We start from the raw sequence: 20,208 nt of genomic DNA on the forward strand, positions 1-20,208 counted from the left end.
GCACGTACTGTACGGTTAATTTCTTGTTGTAATTGCGTAATCAATAAGTCAAAACTGCACAACGTGAGCGAAGTAAGCTTACCAATTTTATTAACAGCTTGGCAAGGTTTAACCGATATTTAGTGACATGGGCAAATCGAAAAAGCGCAAGCAGGGTAGAGATGGCGGCGATCCAGTTCATAGAAGTGGTCCTTTAGCAGATCAGATGCTGGAAAACAAATCAGTCCGTGTCGACCAACGCGACAAAATTCGGCAGCATCAAGATGAAGAATCGGTAAGCTAACCACTTCCTTCCTCCCTTCCTTCCTCCCTTCCTTCCTCTATTATGTGATTTCTGAGATTAGTATATCTGAAAATACTAGTCTCAGCGTTATGGTTACTCGAGAAGTTTAACATGTTTAAAGTATAAAAGTACCGGTAAGACTAAGTTAATCTTTTACTTCCGTGGTCTGTGTTGTGCGTACATGAGCGTAGCCGTACATGTACATGTAGGCGTTGGTGATAAATTTAAAACATTCATGTTGATTGGCTGATCTTGATGGTCGATGGTCTTGACAACAAGACGGTTGACCCATTGGTTCGCAGACGCCTAAAAGTAAGAAGGGGAGAAGACGTCACCACTTTAATGACTTTTACATGATCGCCGATCACCAGCGCATACCCATGGGCCATGATACCTGGACCACGGAAGCCATTTAAAATTACTGTACCGGGTAACTTAAATTTTGATTTTGCTTACCGATACTGCGATAGCTTCACATTTGAGGTTTTTATTATTTTTAATTGAAGATATAACATCATATAAGGGCTTAAGGTTAAACAAAGTGTTGAAGGGCTTTACCTCCAGAAAAAATATATTATTACCTTATACGTAAGAAAATATGTCTACTTATCATGTGAAATAAAAAAATCCGGAAAAAAATGTGTGAAAATGTGTTTTTAGCCTATTTTTTTAGCTCTTGTCAAGCACTATTATTCGATTTGTTTACAAGCGCCAAGCAACTGTCGTCTAGGAGAGTGATTGACATCTTGAAGAATGGAATCTGTATAGTTCATGAATATTCATGTAGTATTTATACAACCTGTATCCCAGCCATTTTGCTTAGCTATCATAATCGTTCATATAAGACGCCCATATGATCCATGGTGTTAAACTGATATTCAGCAACTTTATATCTCTCGATCTTTGCGATCCGAAATATTGAATTTCAACTTTAGGCACATCTCTAGCAAGATAATTAAATACCTGTCACAAATAGAGGTCTTGAAATGTTACTTGCAACGTTAAAAATGTGAATAGAGAACAAATCGGGTTCAAACATGCTTCAAAAATATGAAGGTAATTGTCAACGCCTACTACCTGAATAGCCGGAAGAGGGCAGACTTCATAAGGGAGTGTTCATAATATATTTTAGCGGGGGACAAAGAATTTGGAACTTATTTCGGGAAATTTCCTGGGTTTTTTGTTTTGTTTTTTATTTTATCTTCCTGTTCGGGTGTTTCGGTTGGCACATTTTCGGGCATTTTCATGCACTTCACAGGAGTTTTTTCGTGGCTTCTCTGTAGCTGTCGTGTGTCTTTTTCCCCACGTACAGGGTATAAATAATAAATTAATATATGAAAAAAAGAATCTGGAACTTCAACGTCAAAAAACAAAACAAAAACAAGACAAACTGTACCCTGCTAAAAATATCAACCCCTATCCTCTCTGAGAATAAAAATAATAAGACTCCAACCTCACCTGCAAAAAAATATTTTTTCGGGGATAATTTGGGATAAGTTCGGGCCTATTTTATTGCGACAATTTTCAAAATCTATAAGGTGAAATGTGTCGTGGGGATGTCCGCAGATTTGGGGTGCATTTTCAGCCATTTAGTTTAGACTGTTGTAGTTATAGCCATCATTTTATTGACGCTCAGCGTCATGAAAAATAGGTTTAAGAAGGGTATTTTTCAATAATTTTCTCGAAAAAGTAAAAATTTATGAAAACTTTCAGTCCAAAAGTTGATACAATTTTGGGTCTGTTTTATTCAAATTTGGTTTAAAATCGCATACCGTAGTTTTTCGGAGTCACAGCCTCACATCCTTACCCAAACCAACTTGAGAAGGTTCCCCGGGTGTGCAAATTTGCAATTTATAGGCCTACACTCGTTATTTAAGCCTAAAATCAAAGTGTTAATACCATTAACACTGCCATGGCCCGCTTTTGTCGTGATGACTGGCTTCCAAAATGTAGGCCGTAAATTATAAATCTGGTCCCGCTTAGAGGTGTGTTTTTACCCATGGAGGTCTCTCCCTCGGGTTCGTGGATGTGCCACAGTTTTGGGGTAGGCCTATCTTTTCAACGACTATGATGGGTGGGTTTACAGCGAAGACCAACTTTTGGGCGCATTTTGGCAAAAGGGCCCTTAAAAAAGCGTCAAATTAGGCCAAATTTGGGTGACTTTGATCCCCGCGGTACAAATGTTTTGAAGAGACCCGCCCAGAGGTGTTTTTATAAAAAAAAATGGTCGGGCCTGCTAAACCTCCCGGAATCAAGCATGGGTAGGCATACCAAAATGCCTTGAGACCCCCCAACCCAGCGCCGGGACCTCCATGACATGATATTCTCCATGCGAGTCCACCAGAAAATATAAAAATATAACATTTTGATAGGCCTACTAGGCCTATATTTGTCTCTGTAAACCTTTCTTGTAGTTGTAGGCTACCGCAGTATGTTCTACCGTGATGACAGTAGCGTAGCTGCCGGGGGGGGGCAATTGCAAAATTGCCTATTTGGGGAGAAAGAGGAAAAAGAGAGGGTGAGAGGAGGGGCAGAGAGATGGGGAATCCAAACGATATGCAATACAGCTCAATAGGCCTACCATATACGATTATTATCAATAAGCCTGGCAAAATTGTCTATTTGGGTCCCCGCCCCAGTGGGAAATTTGGTGGATTTGGGCCCGCCCTAGGGCCTACAGTCTTGCCCCTCCTGGAAAAAATCCCACCACGCCGCTGCGTGATGATGTTGCAAAGTTGCGGAAGTTCATTCATAAATTTCCCATTTCCACTCGACAACAACAGGCCAGCACGCAGCGCGCAGTAGCTAATCCCCGAGCTAATCAGAGACATGTGCGTTTCTCTTTCAACAGAAAATATGTGACCATATGACTGACACGATCATGTACGCTTCAAATAATTATGCTCTCGGCGTCAAAAGTATGATAATGGAAAATATTTATAATGAACACTCCCTTATTTAGCCACACCTCAGTTCCTTTCTCGGGTTGCCTGGTATATATCAGCAAAATCCTACACCTATCGCCTTCCCTTGGTTAAATCCCTGCTAAAAACTCGTGATATTGAAATTGAATTTCAGCGCCAGAACTTCCGTCATTCTTGCATTATGGGTGGATATGGAGGTGCGCCAATTGGGGGGGTGGGGGCTTTGCAGTATTTCCCCAAATATTTTTTCTTTCCCACACAATTTTTAGGCAAAATCCCCACAATTATGTAATTTTCCACTTTTTATGCAATTTATTGCAATGATTTCCAACGGCCCCGCCTCAAATTCACTTCCCCCATGCCTTGAAAAAATTCTGGTTCCGCCACTACGGGTATGGCCATAGCTAGGGAGCTTTCCCACCCCACCCCCAGTGGCCCTTGGTTATGCTGGACGTCTGAGAAATTTAGAGCTTGTTCAATTCCACCAATTTTAGAAATTTTAAAGGTAGGCCTATATAGGCCTACAGTGTATATAGCCTATTAAAACGGATCACAGTCAAATAAAATATCGTAGGCCTAATAATTTTACCAATGGCATGTATTGAGCTGCTCACTTCTTGAAAATCCTATGGTTTAATATTGATATTATATAATTGAGCTCCTTGTCAAGCTCCTCAGTACACATAGGAGAGTGACTAACTGAGCTCCCGCTATTTTCAGAAATGAAGGCCTGGCCTATTAAATGAATAATTAGGATTGAGGCAGCCTTTTGTCTCATTTTACAGAACTTTTTTTTAATCCCCTCAAATTAATGGTTTTTTTTAATGGGGAGTAGGCTTTTAAAACGAAATTCAAATTTGGCAATATTTTCCATTGCTTAACGAATTGATCTGCGTGAAAATGCCTAAACATGTGGCCAGAGCGGGATGAGTGGTATAAAAATCTTAACTTGTGAGAAAGGCAGGCCTATGGGGTTGTATGAGGCTGTGGATCACGAAATGCCCCTTTAATGTGTGCTAGGTAAAGTCATTCTTCCTCTCCTTTCGACATGCCAAAATTTATTCCCTCCCCCGGCCCCGGCTTGCCCAAAAATTGCTTTCTCGAAAGGCTGTGCAAGCAGTACCGGTATTAGCCTACTAATTATAAGCCAAAATTTCCAAGCGACTCGCTAAAAATCGCTTGCCTCCCGTCTCGGCCAGCCAAAAAATCGCTTGTCCGCACCCCTCTGGACTGCCAAATTTTGTGGCCCCTCCCCTTGGCCTGCCAAAATGCCCCACCCCTTTGCATAGGCCTAGGCCTATATGCCAATTTTTGGGATCCCCAATTTCCATACCCATACCTTAAATGGATTTCTAAATATCTACCTGTTGCAAGCGCAGCAAGCATGAAAATGTGCACATTTTTTCGCGCCTCTAACTACCCCCCCCTCACACACACACACACACATTTTCCCCTCCCATGCACCAGGTTCATTGGCGCTAGATTTTAAGCTAGAAAATACCTAAATATTTTAAAATCTAAACTCGGCAACAGCACTTTGTGACGTAAGGAATCTGGCAAATAGAGCACGTCGGCCGAAGTACGAAAAAAAAGAATATAAAAAAAAAAAATGAGAGTGTCACTTCTGTCCAAAAAATTTCGAATTTTGGCCTTGAGCAGCGACAATCAGAGGTAAGAAAAACACAGTATGACGCAGCTTGAAATATAGAATCACTATATCAATTTTGAAGTTTGTACTTCAAAGCACAAGTCAAACGAGGTGAAATGGTTCTAAAAAAATTGATTTCGCTGTATCTTTTTATCGCTAAACTAGACAATTTGGCAGCAGCGAGTCGGAAAAATAGCAAATATCTCAATTTTCTGCTATCGAAATTAAAATTTAAATAGCACCTGCATGTAGAAGAGGGTTTATAGAAATAATGTAGGTCAGAATTTTGTCTATGAAATCGCGTAACGGAATTATTATTACTGGTTACAAAACGACATACAAGTGGAGGCCATTTTACTTCAAATTCGCCAACATGTAAGCTTACTAAAACAAATCGAGACAAGCAATATCAAGAATGAATATGAACATTCTTTTATTGACTTGTTTGTAATGTGCGTCGTAGTTCCCAACAAAATCGCCACTTCCATTGAGAAATTATGGCCGTGTTCCCAAAAATCTTGATGCTCGGATATTGAAAAAAATTGAAATGTTTGAAAAGTACATTTCTTTTTGAGCCAAGTAGAAAGTTCAAGCATAATAATAACACTTACACTTTCCGCTTTTAGACGTAGTTTGCGCTTTCTCTCTACGATATTTATTTCCAGAAATAGATAATTTTAAAGGGGGCTACATGCAGTCTAATTGTGGATCGATAATTACAAAGTTTAGTATAACCTTAAGGCTACAGACAATTGATCTTGAGTTTCCCGTCACATAATTTCTGAAAACAAGTGAGATTTTTGTGACTTTCATTATGACTATAGCCAAAATATTAAATTCTCGATCATGAGAGCCAACTTGGGCACGCACAGTTATTTGCGCCGAGCATACTACGCAATTACCGGCGCTTACGGCGCAAACACAGTATTTTGAGAATTGACCAATCACACGGTCGTTGCTAGGCAAGGTCAAGGTTCGGTCATGCAGGTCGCGCGATCGTGTTATTCTATGAAAAGTACGCTGACGCAGAAGGTACATCCTCTCATGATCGAGAAATTGTTATTTTGGCTATAAACGCGAGTGTAAAATGTGTTGTTATTTACCTCTCACTCACTCAAAGATAATAATAATAATAAATAATAATAATAAAATGATGGATGATTAGCCCAAGTAAGATTTAGAAGTATACTAAAAAGAGGCTGCAAGTTCGGTAGCAAGATGGATGTTTTGATTTTGATTTCTTCACTGAAAATGTATGGATATTGTTATCGTGGTTTTTTTCAAAGACAACCAGTTTTTATTGTTATTTTTGGAAAGTCACTTTCATCAGCAATCCGCCTGCGCCTGAATGAAGTATACTGTCATGACTTTTGTAGTGGCCCTAGATTTATTTTGATTATCACCTTTGAAATTTGTACTTGTATATTACAATAGTGACTTACTGTGTGGAAATTGCTAACGATAGCGGGCCATAATTCTACATTGTATTACTAAAAGAAGTTGCATTAAGGGGGTACTACACCCATTGATTTTTTTTTTTTTTTTTTTGCATTTTTTGAAGAAATTACAAAAAAAATTGGACAAAGTGGTATGCAAAATTAAGGGGCAAATCTTCTTGTTTTATTGGTGGCATCGGTATCAATGTAGATTACATGCTTTTGAAGATAGAAGCCAAAAGGAGGTACATCACTGATGATTTAAATTCACTTCATTTTGGAAAGCTTACTATCAACGGATTTCGTTAAAATTTTGGATATGTGTTGCTAACACATGAGGGAAATAAAGTTGATATGTAAAATGGGAATAAGTGGTTCCTGATTTCTTTTATGACTTCATGAACTTGGTGCTCCACAACTATCAAAAAGGAACTGGTTAAAATGCTTCTATTTTCAATGTTGAGCTATATTTTGTATTTTTAACTTGCGACATTATTTCACTGAAACTTAATTAAGCCATAGGTAACAGGTTACCACAACCATGCTACAGCAATGTTGAAAAAAATTGTATTTCTTGTCACCTAATATTGGGTAGTTTTCCGTAAGCTTAGCTTTTGTGATTTTGGTAACTATTTTATACTTATTTGTGAAATCCGTCTCAACTAGGCATTCTAAATTGTACTCACCATTTACATCCCAAGGTATATTAGTATATCCACCTTGCACTTCTCGATATGTATCCAGTTAAAGACAGAATATCAAAATTATGCCTCATTATGATAGCACAGACTCTCACATGTGTATTCAAAATTGATGCTTAAATTTGACCTGAACCAATTGACCTATAACCTGACATACGGTGACCTAATAGCCTTTTCTTCTCCTAACAACACATTATATAATTAAATTGACTAATGACTATACATCCATTGTATAAGTGTTTATTTAATTTATTCAGTGTTATATCATGGTTATATTTTGCATGCACCACTAGATTTTCTATAGAGCGTATAACAAAGGATTTAATGTATTCTATTCATGTACTCTACTTGAACATGTTCAAAAGAATAAATTATGGTTTGTTATGAAACACAGATCTGAGTTACTAGGTTACAGTAAACAAAAAATATATAGGGCTAAAATGACTTACTAAAATGATTCAAATGCACTTTGTATGTAGATATATTTTATAAGTTCAGGACATGAGGTGATGAACATATTTATGTACGTCATAAATTTGCAAGAAAAAAAAGAAGAGGGGTACTGATGAAAATCAGGGTGTTATTCCCCTTAAACGATGCAAATTCCCGGGCAGAATGAATATTTTAAACAGTTCTCTCATCAAAATAGTGACTTAGTTTAATATTTCATCACCACATCCGTGGAACTTCATCAAAATAGTGACAGGAGCGGTAACATTCCCTAGTTTTGTATTTCATGGTAGCTTCCAGAAAAGGAACCAAGTTTGAAAAAATATGAAGAAACAAAGAATATTTTCCGACTTTGGGGCTGTTTTTCCATTCCAATGATAATGTAAAAATGGCTTCAAATGATATGACCCAGGTTGCGCTCCCAAGTGCGACAAAAACCTTGACAAGCAGCAGGTCCACTGCTCCCTCCTCTTGAATGATTTTACAAGTGGCCCTTTCCAAATTGTTGTGCTGCCATTACCATTTCGCTAGAAATATTTGGCTGGTAATAATTAGTATCTTTACATTTCAATCATGTGAATTTAATGAAAAGCAAATAACCTGATTCATCCAGTGTAAATTTAAACCATTCACTGACATTCAGACTGCAGAAAGCACAGATACTGTGTTCAGAAGTACAATTCCTTTTAGGACCTAGCCCTAGCTCTTCCCTAGAAATACCATGATATTTAAAACAATTTGTTTGCTATTTTGTTTTTTAGTTTGTTGATGAAAAATTGTCAAGAAAGATCCTGGAACAAGCTAGACTGCAACAGGAAGAACTGCAAGCCGAGACTGGACTAGCAAGGTATTATTTAGAATATCCCAAAATACAAGAATGTAAAATCTGGAAGCATGCTATTTTTATACACAACAGACTATCAAAAGTAGCAAAATAGACTGACTTAAGCTAAATAATTGTCAATAATATGGCAAAATAATGAATTATTTTTGCAACATCACTTTCTGAAGCGACGCGGGAAGGGTAACAGAAAACAGTTTAACTCAACATCAAATTTCATTAGCTTAAAAGAAGGGGGTTAAAGGAAGAAAGAAAGTAAGCAAAGAGAAATTTTATTTACTAGCGGGAGACCCGCGCTTCGCGCGGGTCCCCGCTAGTTGAGTAAACGGGAGCGGTTAGTAAACGGGAGTGTTTAGTAAACGGGAGTAAACGGTGATGATATTCATGCTGTCTTGGTGTAGATTATTCATCCAGCAATAATCAGATGTTGATAATCATGTTAGCTCCTGTCATGTAAGAAGCTAAACTTTTATTTAAGGTAATACGCTATTTTAAAGTGTTGCGATTTGGTAGTTCACAACATCTTGCGAATGGTAGTGAGCTTCGGCAAAAATTGCATTGCTCATTTCCTTGCGAAGTGTAGAAGAATTCAAATATCACAGAAATGCTTTTATAGGTCCTGTGGTTCTTGAGTTATGTTGTAAAGAGGGCTAAAACAACAACACTTTTGTAAAATGTACATAACTCATTAACAACAATAAATTAAGCAAGTTTTCAAAGTATTGATTTGTAGAATGAACTTTTGCAAAACATCAAAGTGTTATTTTTCAATAATATATTGATTTAGCCAATAAAATTCGATTTTTTTTTGGCTGTTTCGACCAACAATACCGCATCTACCCTTAAGTGAATATTCAGATCTGTGATAATGTTGTTATACTCACTCAATCTGTCACCCAATGACCCTTTTTTCATCAGCTTACACCCAATGAGCCCCCCCCTTTTTTTAAATAGAAATTTACACCAAATCTGCAAATATTTTAGGCGCTTGCATGCGCATTGGGAAAAAAAATTTAACATTTTGTAGCAATTTCAGTTTCAAAAGGCAAATTTTCACAAAACGCTGCCCAGAAAGTTATGTTTTACGGTTAATGGCACTGAATTTTAGAGTTCTCACACATTTTCTTGGAGGCCCCCACTACTGAATAACCCCTTTTGACCATAATCGCCTTCGATAGACCCCTAGTGTCATACTCTGGTAGGGACAGGTACATTACTTTCATATTCGAGTGCCCCCCCCCTTCCCGGCGCACCCTCCATCAGACACCCTCCCTCCGCGTATTGATAAGAAGCTTGTTTTGGACATCCGATAACAACTATTATAGTGTCAAAGTGGTCATTTAAATAGCTTCAATTCGGTCTTTATTTTGAATTTTTTTCAATAGGGCCTACCCAGGGGCCACATCCCCCTGGGTATTAAGAAGTGTCCGTTTTGCTTCTGCTTCGACAGCTGTACACTTACGTTTTAAACGATGATAACAACATTAGTGTCAAAATGGTGCTTCAATTGAGCCTTTATTTTGATTTTTTTTCAAATACTCAACCCCCTTGATACCCCCCTGCGATAAAGAAGTGTCCGCTTTGGCTTCTGTTTTGGACACCTGTACACTTTAAAGCAATGACAAAACAAAAATGGTCCCCGAAATGGCTTCAATTAGGCCTAGGCCTAGTTTTGATCAAGTGTTCAATTCTGAGTGGACACCCCCCCCCCCTCCTCAGACCATCAGACAACCCTCTGCGGCGCGACCTATAAACCCAGACGCAGTACGATGTCGTGGGTGCGTGACTCGCCACTAATCAAGGCTGCATTTGACACGCTTTTGGTCATGACCTGAGCCGTAAGGTTATTGACCTCAACGGCCTAGCAACCAACCATTTTTTTTGTTATTTCCATAGTGATTGAATAGTTTTGCAAAAATGAACCTCAGATGGTTTAATGGCAATATGTACCCGATCAATGTACGCAAAAATCAGAGCTGAAAGTGAAATCATCTCTGAGTCTATTCGCGAACAAGATTTAGCGACTTCCTTTTATTTATATAGATTTATTCATCAATAATGAGACCTGGGATTGAGACAGCTTACATGTACATGTAGGGGGCAGGTAAATTATAGCACTCTTCCAAATTGAATCCAACTGAAGGTCTATAGATTATTACGGTTCTTTTCCATCTGACTCATTAGCTCAGTTAGTAGAGCATTGGTCCAGTGATCCAAGGGTCCTAGGTTCTAATCGTGGATGCAAGTTAATTTTTTCACTGGCTGTCAATGTCATTTATGTATGTAAATGTGTACTTGTGTTAAAACCTTTTTCATTTTAGTACTTGCTTTCATCCTACAAAAAGTAAATCCATATTGCTGCCTATTATTTACCCAATTTCGTGCTTACCAAATCCGCAGTTCTTCGCACCATCCAAGGACAACACTTGGGCCATCAGTTGATGAAGGAGGATCAGATGATGATGAAGATCTCACAGAACATGAGGGCAAATTCTATGAAGATATTGTGAGTATGATGGCAACAAAATCACAGTTGAAATAGGGGGGGGGGTCAAGACCAGGATAGGGGTATGTGACACCAATAAAGTTCTATAAGTAATTTTGAACAAAAGGAAGTGAAATATTATATACATTCGGAAGAAGGGCATGTACACATAATGCAGACAAATTATAAGTGGACCTACAATGTAAACTCTCCACAAGTTGAACTTTATACAGGCTTATAGAGTGAAAATGTGCACATATTTCAGCAAGATTGTGTAGAAAAGGAGTCTTATAGAACTGGTGCATATTTGGGTGGGTGTCGACAAAGCCAGGAGGATATATCAACTAGGGGTAAAGAATTGACCAAACTGGGATTCTTGTCTGGACCATATTTCAATATTAATTAGTGCACCCCATAGTTTACAAGATTTTCTTAAGAAGCAGTGTGGTTAGACTACACTTTTATTTTATTTTCTTATTTTCTGATATGGTGGGAATGAAATTCGATACTATAGTCTGTCGCGCAAACCTAAATCCTGTGGAGTGTATACGCACATGTAGAAAGGCGATTTGTCCATATGCTTTCGATGCAATTGCACAAACGCACTGTTTTTAAGGGGGTACTACACCCCTCGATAAATTAGTGTCTATTTTGCATTTTCTCAAAAACTAAAACACAGTGGTAACAAAAGTTATGTATATTATAGGGGCAAGAACTCCAATTACTACACTGGAATTTCAGTGACCCAAGACAGGCGGTTTGTTATTTATGATAAGAAATAAGGTACCACTAGGATGTACCTCGTTTCCTATCATATATACTGAACCGCTTTTCTTGAGACACTGACATTTCAGTGTAGTAATTGGATTCCTTGCCCCAATAATATACATAACTTTTGTTACCAGTGTGTTATTATTTTTTGAGAAAATGCAAAAATAGTCACAATTTACCACAGGGTGTAGTACCCCTTAAATGCACTAATTTGAATCTGCTACTTTGAGATCTAACATCGCATGACTCTCAGCTTGAGACAAGACACACTAATAGTGTTCATGATGAACCAATACAGTAACAGTAAGGTTAGAGGTTAATAATTGCGCATTGGTTATTTGGAGGGCATTTTGAAAAAATCTAAACATTTTGCCTTTGGAACCGAGGGATATTCCGAGGTCCAAAGCAAAATGTTTAGATTTTTCACAATGCCCAACATATTACCGAATATACCGATGCAAAGTTATTAACCTCAATCGCAATCCAAATACAGTGGCCAGTGCTCTCGCAATTTGTTTGACGTACAAAACGGCGCGCACGGAGGTTATTAATATTTACGCTGACGGCGCGGAGGTCCGCTGTTGAATATTAGTAACCGCGTTCAGCATTTGCGTTTTGACAAATAAATAAAAATGATTAGATCGCATGTATCGCGTATATTAATGAGGTTATGAATTCTTGTTATTACTGAGTGATGGCATCACACTTGTGTTCATATCATTCCTTTCATAATATACCTTATGTTTTCACAGGAAGTTGATGATGAAGATGAGAAAGCTTTGGAGAAGTTCATGGCACCTAACGCCCCAGCACGGCGCACTCTTGCTGATATTATCATGGAAAAGTTAACAGAAAAACAAACAGAAGTAGCATCACAAATGTCAGGTGAGTAATCTTATGTTAGTTGATGGGGAGGCAGAGGATGTATAAAGACATTCCCATAACCCAATGGGGTTTCTGACCTCGGTACGTCTGGCTTTTGTACACATGTGGCACAGTTGACCATACCTTGCATTGGAATTATGTGTAAATATCTGGTGTTTTCATCCTTTTATTTAACATTCAAAACATTGAGACTTATGAATAAAATTAATGCAGTGGGACAATAAGAATGTATTCTATAAGAAAATCCAATTTAATTTGTTAAGTGTCAACTATTAGCTTGTTGGCTGCAATTTTAAAATTACAATTTTGTGTGTGGTAATGGGGACTTTGCCTTTAAGATTAGGTTATATTGATCAAATTTCCCAATCATAGTGCATTGTAGGAATGCTTTTAAGCCTCCTCTGATGGGGAGGGAAGGGGGTGCAGTTAACAATAGCAACAAATAGGTCCTATCATGTTTATTAATTCTAGGCATATATGATTTCGCAAGAGCTTTCTATCTGAACTGTTCGTTGAAAATACATTCCACCAAATATTACAATATATCACTTTCTTATGTTTATTCAGAATTGAAGCGAATTTCTCTTCTTGACCATGCCTTAACAAAGTCATGCTTGGTATTTCAAATTGGTATATGGCTGTGCCTGAAGAGTTCACTAATACTTCATTGTCTAACTCTTTCTTTTTTTTTATAGATACTGGCATGCCAATGCCTGAGTTGGATGACAGAGTGATCCAAGTGTACAAAGGAGTAGGTAAAATTTTGGCCAAGTATCGCAGTGGCAAACTCCCAAAAGCTTTCAAGATTTTACCTGCATTACGGACATGGGAAGAGGTAAGAAAATGGCAATATAAATGGGACATTTGAATCACTCTTTCTTGGTTTAAGAAGGTGGTGAATCATTTGAAAATTGATAAATATAAAAAAGCTTTACGTGTTGCTTGCTGAAACGGAAATGTAGTCACATGTCTACATGCAGTGCCGCCGACAAAGGGGGTTAAGGTGGTGTGTTAACGTCAGGGTCCTAGCTAGGGGCCATAAAAATAAAGAAAACAATACCTTATGGGCCCATAAAAGCAAAGAAAAGAGACCTCATGGGGCCCGTAAAAAGGGTCCCCGGGCGTTCATTTTACTCCCGGGCCCATAATGGCTCTCGGCGGCACTGTCTATAAATATGCACAGTCTGTGCGTATGCACACACCACTCGCACACATACATGTATTGTAATGATTATTGTCTATAGCACTATTCAAATACAGATGTTGTGAAGTGAACTATTGATAGGTAAAAGTGGACCAATTTGGTACCTGCCAAAGGATGATGTAACATCAAACATATTTTTACAGTGTTTCTAGTCCATTACACATAACAGGAAGTATGGACCGTCAACACAAACACACATAATCTTGTATAAATGTGTACAATCTTGCACACAAAGAAAGCTTATAATAATGATTTCTTGTTCTTTCAGATTTTGTACATAACTGAACCTGATAGGTGGACAGCAGCTGCAATGTATCAAGCTACAAGAATCTTTGCCAGTAATCTCAATGCTAAAATGGCACAAAGGTACATCAAAGAATAAGGATTTATCAATTGATGGAAGGGACTATCTGAGAGAGATGCCTAATATAACTGCTCCATCATATGTGACACGACCTGGTCCATGGGGCCAAAGGAGGCATGTTTGAAAATTGAGTTACTGTAATTATTACATTATATTTACAATAGGCTATCATTTACTGGAAACACCCAAGGTCTAGCATACTTGGCTTTATTTAAAGTTATGAAGTTTTTTGATGTCTATATTCTTATGTATTTTATTGTTTTTTTACTCCATATTTTTACCTTTATCTCAGTTTCAAATTTGCTGCCTTTGGCCCCCATGGACCAGATCATGTTACATATATGATCAACAAGCATATGTGGGTGTATCCTTTGTGTAAGAGAATACCAAACAAATCCCAACTCTTATCCTAACCCTAATCCTACCCTAACCCTAACTTTAATCCTATTAGTAATTTGAACTCTCTTAAACTAAGGATAAACACATGTGACATGATCAAGGGGAATGAGTCACATGTTGGCAAGTTTTTTACATCATTTTTTGGCAGTTTATGAATGCAACATTTTGATGCAAACCCCATTAAAATCGGACATCTGGTTACCAAGTTATGAGCAATTTATCAATGGTTGAAAACAATATAAAACAAAAGATTTGAACACTGTTTTTGCCAATATCTCAAAAACAATATTAGCGACATCTGACTCATTCCTCTTGATCATGTCACATATGTGTGTCAATTTGATCAGAGTAACTCATGTTAATTGCTATCCCCAGTGTTAACTGTTTGCCTTCATATGTTAATTATGATTTCTGAATTTGGCAACCTCATTTGCACAGGAATAAAAGCACATAATGTGACACAATCTGGTACATGGAGGCCAAAGGTGGCAAATTTGATATTGAGACAAAGGCAGAAATATGAGTAAATAAACAAAACAAAATACATAAGAAATTAGAACTCACAAATCTTCATAACTTTAGAACTAAGTATGCCAGACCTTTGGTGTTTTCAGTATATGATAGCCTAATGGTAATAGTTACAGTAACTCAGTTTCAAAAATGCCTCCTTTGGCCTCCATGGACCAGATCATGTCACACAATGTATATCTATATTACATTCATTTACTTTCATAATTAGATTTTCACATTTTACACTTAATGCTTATATTCCAAAAATGACAAAATCTGAATTTTAGGTTGTTCTGATTTCACAAATCAGTCACTATTGATGCTTTAACTGCAAGTCGGAAACACACATTTAATTAACAGCAGAAATGAGATGTCAAAACCAAATTTTGATGTTTCATGTTTATTCCAAGCATAGCAAAAACCTGAATTTTGTGAGTGAAGTTTATTTGTGTGCAGTGTTACAACTGACTTTGTAATTCCTGGGCAACTACCTTTGCGTCACAGTACACAAAACCTTCTCTCTAATTCTATTGTGCTTTGCAGGTTTTTCAACTTGATTTTATATCCGAGAATTAGAGATGACATAGCCGAGTATAAAAGACTCAACTTCCATTTATACATGGTAAGTCAAAGTTGACTATCTTGCTGTATTATGTTCAATACTTCTTCTTAATGGGCTATCCCTGTTTAAATCCATACACCCCAATGAAAGACATGACCTTAATCTTCCACACAGGGAGTGTGAACTTCATATGGGGTTACCAGAATGGGTGAACCATTGAAATCTGCACCCCCTATGTGGGAGATTAAGGTCATGTCTTCCATTGGGTGTGTGTATGAATTTCAATTAAAATACCACAATTAACTGCTTTTTAGGTGTAGGTAATTGCAAACACTTAAGACATTGACTAGTTAGGAACAAAGGTCGTCCGAGGTGAATAACAGAAATATTTCTGTGATGTTTTCATTTCTCCTTATAGTTTTTTTTCCTGGACTGGGTTGGTCTGAAATGCTGATTACAAAAAAAATTAAATAAATAAAACTTCACATGCTTTGTTTTCCTTTGTGTTTACATAGTTCTGTTGAACTTTCCTGGTTTTGATGGCAGATTTACTTAACCGATGATATGTTGCTCATATAGGCTAGGTTTTTATCATGAATGTCATTCCTGGACATGCATAAATTGTGATATAGCTCAATAATTCTAGAATATTTTCAAAGGTATATATCAATGCATCAAGATGTTTTAGAAATAACTCTAATACTGGAACCCCGAGATTGGAACTTACTTTGTGCAACTTTTTGCATCCAGTATTAGATTTATTTCTAAAACTCTGTTTACAACTACTGGATGACTAAGCACATTCACTCATCAAGGTGTTTGTTTGATTATTTTGTGTATTTCAGGCATTGAAGAAATCATTATTTAAACCAGCTGCATTCTTCAAAGGAATCCTTTTGCCATTGTGTGAGGTAGGTATGTGAATAAATTATGTGATATGATCTCATATTGAGACAAAAGAGGGGATTTTTAAGTTTATTTTGTTATGTGAAATTGGTATATACAGTGGCAACTCGTTAGCACGAACCCTCTTAACATGAAGTTCCTGATAACAAGAAGTATGTTTTACATTCCCAAGCATACATTTCACATGTTATTAGAACTGGATAACACAAACTCCTGATAACAAGAAGTAAAATTTGAATTCCGCACAACTTTGTGCTAATGAGTTTCAATTCAAATTAATTATGCAAACACAGAGGACTACAGAGCGCGTACCACCAGTCAAAGTCTCCGCATCATCCGATAATGAGGGCCGATTGTTCCATGAAATGTGACAGGCGAGACTGCTACGCAATTACCGCATATTTTCATGGTCAATCGCGAAAGCACGCAACGCTCTATCGTGTATACACGAAGGCACGCAGCGCTGGCGTGATTGTTTGACATGGCACGATCGAACAATCGGCCCTCATGAATATGCGAGAACTGGTAGCATACAATACACGGGGACTTTGATTGGTGGTACTTTCTCTGTTTATCTCTTTCCTCTATGTATGCAACACATGATCTGGCCATAGTCAGCAACAGCATTAAACACATTAATCAAAAACTGGAACCGGCTTTTTGCAAACTTGCATCTGGAACCGCCAGGCTAGGTATTTTCTTGATGGCCCAGCCGCATGCATGAGATAAATTAATAAAGTGGAAAGCCCCTTTCTTGTTCACTGACATGATCGATCCAGTGGGTCAGTTGCAGGGAGGTGAAGAACATGTAAACTGGGTGGGCATTTTCCCACTCAGTAAATATTTTCCCAGATTTGAGTGCAAAAAATAATTTAATATCCCATCTTGTAAATTATCCTTTTACCTCCCTGGTCAGTTGCCTGATGATGTCTGGCAGTTCCAGACACAATGTAGCAAGTTTGCAAAGAGTAAGTTTTTTATTAGTTTTCAAACATTTCTGATTTAAACTACTGGATGACTAAGAACATCCAGTCGGCATTAAACACAATTATTGACACTACACTCTCACCATGAATATATTTTGCTGTAACTCTTGAACAATATGCTGGTTCAAAGTTTTATTTATATTACATGTAATTGACAATGCAAGATGACAATACCCTGTCATATGATGTTATGATTTATTTGCCTATATCTGCAGTCTGGTACATGTACATTGAGAGAAGCTGTCATCATTGGTAGTATCCTTGCTAAGACTTCCATCCCTGTCCTCCACTCAAGTGCTGCACTCCTTAAGATTGCTGAGATGGATTACAATGGAGCTAATAGCATCTTCCTTAGAATATTGGTAGACAAGAAGTATGCCTTACCATACAGGGTGGTTGATGCAGTGGTCTATCATTTTCTCAGGTAAGATTACTGTTCGTCTGTCTTCATATTTGGTAATTCTAAAGTAAAATGCTAAAATAATGCCTATTTCAATGCATGTAAATTTCTAGGGAAATAAATGAGGTGTCACTGGATAGATAATAATGTGTAAATGTATGTCATGAGTCAGTTACTAACAACTGTTAGGCTTTCCAAAGTTGGCCTCAACAGACTTTACCGGTAGGTCAGGTGAAAAGTTAGATTTGCACATATAGACACAATTTTGGCACTAATGTGTTCAGGTTAGGGTTGGGCGGACTATTAAGCTAGGGACCAAGCAAAGTGGTAGATCATGCTGATAAATGAGTCAAAATTGTGAAGTGGTATAGACATTGTATGGTACACACTGTGATTAATACTTTTTGCACATGTACAATGCATGATGGAGCCCTGTGCCAAAACTTTTGGTGTAATCATAGAATCTATTGGTATAATAAATGATCTGGTGTTGTTTGCAAAGCAGTAAATTAAATTTTGCCCCAGATCAATTGATATTCTAAACTGGTCAAATGTTGGAAATATTGTTATGTAAGGCAGCAGAGCACTTTCACTTGCCCCAAGGCAATCAGTTGCTAACATGATCAAATCCTGCTAAAAATGTATTATAGCTGTTAACTGGGAAGAAATAATTTTGAGCTTATACTGACATCTACCTTTTCATAATTTCAATTTCAGATTTGTTCGTGACAAGCGTGAGCTGCCAGTATTATGGCATCAAAGTTTGCTGACCTTTGTACAACGATACAAAGAAGACATATCCAGTGAGCAAAAGGAGGCGTTTATGGAACTCTTGAGGGTGCAATGCCATAGTGTGATAACACCCGATGTGCGAAGAGAACTTATGAACTCTAAATGTAGAGATTCAGAGGCTCCCATGCCAATGGAATGAATGAACACTTGTTTTTGAATGGTATACACTGGCTTGTCATTTACTCAAGACTTCAAATTGAATGACATTTTCAAATGTTCATTCATTACTTGTTAATGGTATAGACTGGCAGGCTTATTATTTACTCAAGACTTCAAACTAAGTGACTTAATATGAGCATTACTTATGCGTTCATTCATTGGTCCTGACAGAATGCCACAATACATCACTAAGACATTTATTGCAAATGTTGTGCCTTATTACATCATGCAGTGGGTTATACTATAGCAATGGAGAGCTGGCCACCCAGGGTCTGTTGGTACATATACAGATTTAGGTTTGACAGGATACAGATATGTATTGAAGACAACTCCTTTTTAAAATTTTAATGCATATAGATTGCAAAAACGTATGCTTACTCTCCCATAGACCTGGGCCTTGAGGGAAGTGACCACCATCATGCTACCATTCCCATGTGAGTTAGTCCTGTAATTGTATACACAATTTGGCCAGTAGACTTATCAACTTGTGTCTATAGTTGCATAAGGGCCTTCATAGACTATCACTTTTCCCAAGTTAAAAAATATATTCTATATTCTTTTAAACTGGACTGGTACATGTACATACATCAATCAGCATTATCTTCTTGTAAAGTTAAACTTAGCCCTAATCCTAGCTCTAAAACCTAGACCTTGAGGTGACGCTACTTATCTGAAGTTGTTGTTGCGTTCAGGAATACAACACATTACACCTTCAGGGCTGGATCCAGGACTGGAAGTTTAGGGTGGGGGGAGGGGGGGGGGGTATGCCACTTTAGCTCCTGTGCTGATCAGCCCTTGACATTTCAAGCTAACACCCAGGTATAATTGTCATCTTTTTTCTTTAAATATTTGAAAAAAAAAGGCTTTTCATCATTTTTAGTGAGAGAATGTTTACAAAATTGGTGTTGTAATCATGCAAAGCCAAAGATGAGTTATTTTCTTGGAAAAAAATACATATTTATATGCTGAAACATTGATAGCACCAACAATGTATATTTGGAACCCAGTGGTCAATTCAGGTTGTGCTGCCTGGAATGGGTTTATAATGAGGCAGCAATGCAAGATGGTGATGTCAAGCCAAGGATGGCCGCTTGACTAGTCTACTGGCATGCCACTGTTTGATATGAAATGGAATGTCCTAAAATGGATACATTTTGCTCGTTTTTCAATTTTCAAGGGAATAAATGCTTTCAACTGTTTAATAATGAATGCAAGATGAGTAAATAAACACTAAAACACTAATATAATATATGTTTTACATCAGTTTTATTTCTAACTTGTTTGTCTGTATATATATACATTGGTAAGTCAATATAAAACCGGATAAAAATGCCATTATTTTGTATTCAACAAGTCATCGACTACTAAAAGAGAAAACAAATGTATCTTACTTAATTTGGCATATTACAAGTAGCCTGTGAATCACTTGAGAATTGAATTCAGATCATACTAGTGGCTGATCATAATAACAGTTCTTGTCATTTCAAGGAAAAAATCATTTG

The 20,208-nt window shown here is 37.5% G+C and overlaps 1 protein-coding gene across 1 annotated transcript; it reads left to right on the plus strand.

Moving 5' to 3' along the window:
* The first annotated feature begins 21 nt into the window (after positions 1-21).
* LOC140153412 (bystin-like) lies at positions 22-19,456 on the plus strand. Its single transcript, XM_072176166.1, has 10 exons — positions 22-274; positions 8,204-8,289; positions 10,684-10,789; positions 12,292-12,424; positions 13,120-13,259; positions 13,897-13,994; positions 15,445-15,523; positions 16,309-16,374; positions 17,571-17,779; positions 18,473-19,456. The coding sequence occupies exons 1-10, from the start codon at positions 128-130 to the stop codon at positions 18,684-18,686; spliced, it is 1,278 nt and encodes a 425-aa protein (XP_072032267.1). The 5' UTR covers positions 22-127; the 3' UTR covers positions 18,687-19,456.
* Positions 19,457-20,208: the final 752 nt, after the last annotated feature.

Source organism: Amphiura filiformis, chromosome 5 (genome assembly GCF_039555335.1).
Source record: "Amphiura filiformis chromosome 5, Afil_fr2py, whole genome shotgun sequence".
Lineage (NCBI taxonomy): Eukaryota > Metazoa > Echinodermata > Ophiuroidea > Amphilepidida > Amphiuridae > Amphiura > Amphiura filiformis.

What these genes read in the sequence shown, in the direction of transcription:
- LOC140153412 (XM_072176166.1), top strand. Translation starts at nt 128, where the DNA reads ATGGGCAAATCGAAAAAGCGCAAGCAGGGTAGAGATGGCGGCGATCCA. An exon ending in GCCGAGACTGGACTAGCAAG is followed by an intron (nt 8,290 to 10,683) that starts GTATTATTTAGA and finishes CCAAATCCGCAG; the next exon opens with TTCTTCGCACCATCCAAGGA. An exon ending in CATTACGGACATGGGAAGAG is followed by an intron (nt 13,260 to 13,896) that starts GTAAGAAAATGG and finishes TTGTTCTTTCAG; the next exon opens with ATTTTGTACATAACTGAACC.